The sequence below is a fragment of the Papaver somniferum genome, chromosome 8, assembly GCF_003573695.1.
Source record: "Papaver somniferum cultivar HN1 chromosome 8, ASM357369v1, whole genome shotgun sequence".
Taxonomy (NCBI): domain Eukaryota; kingdom Viridiplantae; phylum Streptophyta; class Magnoliopsida; order Ranunculales; family Papaveraceae; genus Papaver; species Papaver somniferum.
The window spans coordinates 80,666,490-80,672,489 of record NC_039365.1 but is presented as its reverse complement, the minus strand read 5'-3'; the positions used below and the strand labels follow the sequence as shown (position 1 = coordinate 80,672,489).

General features: G+C 33.5%; 2 protein-coding genes across 3 annotated transcripts; one reads left to right on the top strand and one right to left on the bottom strand.

Moving 5' to 3' along the window:
* The first annotated feature begins 224 nt into the window (after positions 1–224).
* LOC113301750 (thioredoxin-like protein YLS8) lies at positions 225–2,196 on the top strand. 2 transcript variants are annotated; one of them, XM_026550555.1, is made up of 3 exons: positions 225–316; positions 746–884; positions 1,683–2,196. In XM_026550555.1, the coding sequence occupies exons 2-3, from the start codon at positions 765–767 to the stop codon at positions 1,989–1,991; spliced, it is 429 nt and encodes a 142-aa protein (XP_026406340.1). In that variant the 5' UTR covers positions 225–316; positions 746–764; the 3' UTR covers positions 1,992–2,196. The 2 variants fall into 2 exon arrangements, with proteins under 2 accessions (XP_026406340.1, XP_026406341.1); XM_026550556.1 differs by having other exon boundaries at positions 245–316; positions 738–884.
* Positions 2,197–2,312: 116 nt separating this feature from the next.
* LOC113301749 (protein PAM68, chloroplastic-like) lies at positions 2,313–3,192 on the bottom strand. The gene has a single exon (XM_026550554.1). The coding sequence runs from the start codon at positions 3,133–3,135 to the stop codon at positions 2,542–2,544; it is 594 nt and encodes a 197-aa protein (XP_026406339.1). The 5' UTR covers positions 3,136–3,192; the 3' UTR covers positions 2,313–2,541.
* Positions 3,193–6,000: the final 2,808 nt, after the last annotated feature.

The following is a 6,000-nucleotide window of genomic DNA, read 5'->3' as shown; positions in this document are numbered from 1 at the left end:
GACCAAATTGAAAAAGAGATAGTAACACTTTTCCAGAAATTGAGGTAGTATATTTTTTATACTAATAATAATTAATTAAAAGGATAATTTTAGAAATATCATATTGTTTGATGATATAGATCATCTATTTTGGGACAAAATTTAAAACTAACTAGGCTACCTAATTTGGGCTAGAGGGAGTATTAAAAACCACGTATACCCCAAAAAAGAGTACACCCCAGTGCGTAGCACGGGTTACTTCCTAGTAAAAGCTTTAAAGCACTCCGGCAATCAAATCAAATTACATTACACACCATTTCTCTTCAGAAGTAACCAGGTAAACAGAATATCTATTCTAGCGTTATTGATTCCACTTGATTACTTCGTGTTTTCATTTCGATGTCGATTTTGTCTTTATTATTCTGATATGGTGTAGATGATTATCAATGATACGTTAAATTGCTAATCAGGGTTTCAGAATTTTCAATCAATTTTGTCTTGCGAAAAACCCCTTTGAAATTTTGATTCTAGGGTTTTCTCATTTTTGTTAAGTTAGTTACTCAAAATGGCAGATGATTGTCTAGGTTTGGTTATGATGGAGTTAAGTTTGATGTCGGTGTTTTTCCTTATATGGCAAGTAAAACTAATTTTGGGTTGAGGAATGTAAATGACCTTTTCTTGGGTTTCTATGAAGTTGTGGAGCCTATTGATTTGTTGGTATAAAATTGAAATTTCAGACACTTAATTGTTTTTCTAAGGTTTGTAGGAAGGAAAAGGGAAAAAAGATGTCTTACTTACTCCCTCACTTGCACTCTGGTTGGGCTGTGGATCAAGCCATCCTTGCTGAGGAGGAACGACTTGTTGTTATTAGATTCGGTCATGACTGGGATGAGACTTGCATGCAGGTATTCTTTCTATCGCAAATTATTATTTCTATTCAGTCTTGTAAAATCTTGTTACTAGGGTTTTCTTATTTTCATGTATGCCTTTTGAATGTTTTGTCAATTTTAGGCTGTTTATTCTTTAAATCATCATACAGTATGTTTGACATGCCTTGATCAATCAATGGTTGGCAATTTGAGAGTGAGAGTGCGTTTTGGTCACTCCATGGCTTCAAAAAGCAACTTGTTTGTTCATAAAAGTAAATTTGAAAATCATAGTTCTGACTAGTGAAAGCTTAACTGTCTTGTTTTATTGGAATCTAAACTGAAAATCTTCCTCAAGATACATGTTGGAAAACATCAAATTTTCAGTGCTGATGAATTTCCTTGTGAACTTTTTCAGCTGAATGGATTAACTGGTAAGGAAAAAGTTACTGACAGATTTATCCCAAAAGAAAATATATAAATTGTTTTTGACAACTTAATTTTGATTCTTTATAAATTTGGGACGATCTACTGTATGGAAAATTCAACACTGTTGATTTTGAAATACGTGTGTTTGCTTCGATGTTACTTTGATTCTGAGGCTATTAAAAAAAATCACTGTCATCAATTTACTGAGGTCATGTAAAATGAAGTTTCTGAAGTTTGCTGCATTTGGTGCTTATCATTTTTAACATGTCATAGACATGCTGCTCCACTTCATTTGTGGAAAACTTCAATCACTTGAAGTATGCAACTTTTTTGACATGCATATGGGTAAAATATGTTACTCTTTCTAGTTTCTATCTGACTGCAAGTTATATATCGGACTTTTTGCAGATGGATGAGGTATTGTCTTCAGTTGCTGAGACAATAAAGAATTTTGCTGTGATCTATCTAGTCGACATCACTGAAGTGCCTGATTTCAACACCATGTATGAGCTTTACGACCCTTCGACAGTCATGTTCTTTTTCCGTAACAAACACATTATGATTGATTTGGGAACCGGAAACAACAACAAGATCAACTGGGCACTCAAGGACAAGCAGGAGTTCATTGACATCATTGAGACTGTTTATCGTGGGGCCAGGAAAGGTCGAGGTCTGGTGATTGCACCTAAAGACTACTCCACAAAGTACCGTTACTAGAAGTCTAGAACCTGCTATTTCAACTGCACAAGGCTAAGTCTTTGACTTTGCAAGACTTCTATAAACTGAACCTCAGAGGTTACAATTGAGACATCTATAATTCTGTAATTTAATTCGAAAACTCTCAAGAATTCGAAGAGATAGATGTGTACTTTCATGCATGTCATGAAGAATATTATAGACTCGAACTTCAGCTACTGTTCATCTTGGTTGCGTGCCTACTCTCGCAAAATAACAGACTGCACTTGTGAAGTTCCAAAACTTCTAATTGGCCAACATGTAACGTCTAGGCTTCACCTCCACCTTAATGTTTATATCAAATGCTCGTGAATAAGGACGACATTTTGTGTTTGTGTTTACACTACCAAAGGAGTAAAAGACTAGCGCTAAAAATGTTGTTCTTATCAAAACAAAAAAAATACAAAATGTTTTCCTTGATAACGGAAACTGCGGAAGAAAAATTACATTAAATTACCTCAAATTTCAATTTCCCTTCTCACAGTCACACTCGCCCTCACCATTTAGAACTATTAATTAGTTCTTTCCGTCTCTACTTATTAACCGATCTTCCACCCCATAAAGATTGCCAAAACACAGGCCAATTCCTTCTTGCTTCATTCCAACCTAAGAGGGAACCTTCTCTCATTGGATCCCAACTTGAAGAAACAATTCCATAACTAACACCTAATAACGCTGAGCCAAAGAAGAAAAATGATACAATAAACGGCACCCATGTTGGTATATCAAGTTTTAACACAACCTTTAAATAATAAAAGAACGGGAAAAACAATAAGCCAATGAACAATGGAATTCCCACTGATATCCCCATTCTAGTCATCATTCTATTTGTTATAATCTCGGGAATTACATCTTCTTGATCTTCTTCTTCTTCTTCATCATCATAATCATTTTCATTTAACCTCTCTGGTTTTAACTCACCAATGTTGTTTTTCTTCTTACTTTTCTTTGGAGAAGAACCAAATCCTTTTGGGCTTCTAAAAGCAGCAGAGAGTTGTAGATTTGTTTGTAATAAGAAGGATGAAGTTTGAGAACCACACATGAATCTAGCTTGAGATTTATTCTTTATACGGAATGTTGAAGAAGATGTAAAAGGTAGAATTCTTGATAAAGGGCAGGACTCCATTAGTAACTACAGAGTTTGTGTCAAATTGGAAATGGCTTCTTTTATATGGATTGTCTTTCGTGGCTTCTTATGTTTCGAGAAACCTTATCTCATCTTCATATATATATATATATATTCTTCAGAATTTACAAACACAACCTTAATATAAAAGTTTGGGAGAATTTATAAAGTAACCCGTTTTATTGACCTCGTTTTTTGTTACCCCCGTTTTTTAGAAATTTTCTAAAGTGCCTCAACTGTTTAGTTTTCCATCTTAGTTAGTCAACACTAGTTATACTTTTTTTAAAGTTTACTTCTTTACCCTTTACTTGTTAGTATGTTTACCTTCTACATCATTTTTTCAATTTGTCGAGCTCGGTTCAGGATCGTGTCATCATTTTCAGGTTCGTTTAGTTCATCATTCCCAAGTGTCTTGGGGTTTTTGGTTGGTGGAGAATCAATCTTCCGCAATATTTTTCCGGTTAGTCGAGTCCGGTTCAGGGTCGTTACAGCACTTTCAGGTTTGTCGAGCCTAGTTCAGGATCGTTACACCCTCTTTCAGGATCGTCGAATCATTATCCTCTCTACCAAAGAGATGTAGTTCAGGGGTAAATAGGACTTTTAATAGGAAAGATAACTGCCAGCTAGCACTTAACTGGATGGAATTTACCTTTTGAATAAAACGGGATACTTTAGAAAATTTGTAAAAAACATGGGTACTTTTAAAGTGTACATTTCAAAACACGAGTACTTTATAAAATATCCCTAAAAGTTTTGACTATTTTAAGAATTCTTTTACCAGTCCAAAGGAACCATGAGCGTTCAGGACCGGGTAATACTATGCAGACACGAGTCACGGGACACGATGCAAATACGAAATGGAACAAAATTCTCAAAAAAATTAGGACACCAACACATTACAAGAGTAGTGATACTTCCCACTAAAATGTACATATTATGAGCGTAAGTATCTCAACAATGCTAATAAATTGTTGATAATTAATAAAAAAGAATATTTTGTGAGAATAAACATATGTATATACTAATGAAATATATAAATTAAAAAAATGCAATATTTTGTAGTAGACATTTATATTAAAGTACTGAGTGATGTATGCACGTGACATCACCAATATATCTGACACGAAGACGTACGCGTCCAAATGTTTAATGCGAATCTGACACATACACATGACCATTTTAGGCGCGTCCGTACTGTATAGGTTCAGGACCTTCAAGTGGTGTGCTTTACCAATCTGTTGAAAGACACATCTTATAGTTGAAATATGGAAGAAACTATAATATTGCAGAAAACGCAATAATTTCTCAAAAAATTAAGACTGGGATATCTCATTAAATCAACGGTGTGCTTCAAAAATAATAAATAAAACCAACGATATTCTCTATATTTTATTTTTGAAAAATGGATGTTGAAAAAAGAAGATCTTACAAAAAAAGAAAAGAAAAAAAACACATCCATAGATGATGAAGCAAGAACCTCCGACCATCATCTTGAAAGTAAGAATATTTACAAAAGAGAAAAACCTACAAAAAATAAATATCATTTTTCTAATACAACTGATAAAATGTTAATAAAAAAAAATCCATAAATAATAAGTATACATATTATTTTTTAATAAGAGAGCAAATCTGTTGGCACACCCTATTCTGATTATATCTAACAAGGTATTGTGGTCGTTACATCTCACTGAACTGACGTCCCTGATTTTTTAGATAAGCATAACAATGAGATAAACATTCAGGGTCACTCGGTACCAGATTAAAACGCAAATCTCATTTTCCCTTTGATTACGACGTTTTTAGACTTCTCTGAAGTCTCATCCTTGTGTAATTTTATATTTCTCTCCTATTGAAATTCATATGAACGTGGAGTGGAGTATTCATGACTTCTTGATCAACAAAAATGAAGATAGGATTTATAACTAAATTTTCTACGGTCGTTCTGGATGTGTCGAGATTTTTATATGGATCATCAATGTCCAGTTCTCTGATCTAGTTTTAGAGATTCATAATGTAAAATGAATTATTGGCGTCACAATTTTTCTTTTACTTAAATTTGATGCTGGATAAATTTAAAAAAGAACCAATTGATGAAGTTTGAGGGAACAAAATTTGGGAATTTATGTTTTCCAAAAAAAAAGAAAGAGAGGATGCATGATTCAAATGTAAATTGGAAAGATAATTTAATTAATAAATGAGATGTCTATGAATAGATTCCATCTTGATTTCAGGTCTTTGAATGGATACATAATCTGGTTCTCCAAATTTGTGATGTGAGGATTAGGAAAAATCTTTGATGTAAAACCAATTAGTTGGGGGTGATTTAAATAAATTTACGAGACTATTTAAAGCTGGAAAAAAACAAATTTCTGAAGTTTAACCTCGTTCCACTCAATAATCTAATCATTAAAAAAGACAAAAATTTAATCAAGTTTAGAGAAAACCGAAAGTTCTCGAAGGAAGTTTCTGTAACAAAAAAAAATTACAAAAGCAAATCGGGTCATAGTTTACCCAAAATTTCCATCTAAAAATTATTCTTTCCTTATGAATCAGGGACGTCTATTTAGCGATATCTAACGACCGAAATACCTTGTTGGATATTGTAAAAGTAGGGTCTGTCACTGAACATGTCTTCATTGAGAAAACTTTTGTTCACTCTGAAGATGGTAACTCTTGGAACGGTGCATGATATCATGTTCGCAGTGAAAAATTAGTTTCAACTGCTTCTATTCGTAGCAATATTGGTACATGATGGCTTTTGCTTCAAACTCCCACTGTCACCAACTTCAATGATCTTCGTAACAAGGTTCTTATAAGGTTTATGGCTGAAGCAAATTTTGTTATAGTTGATGAAAGATACCATGG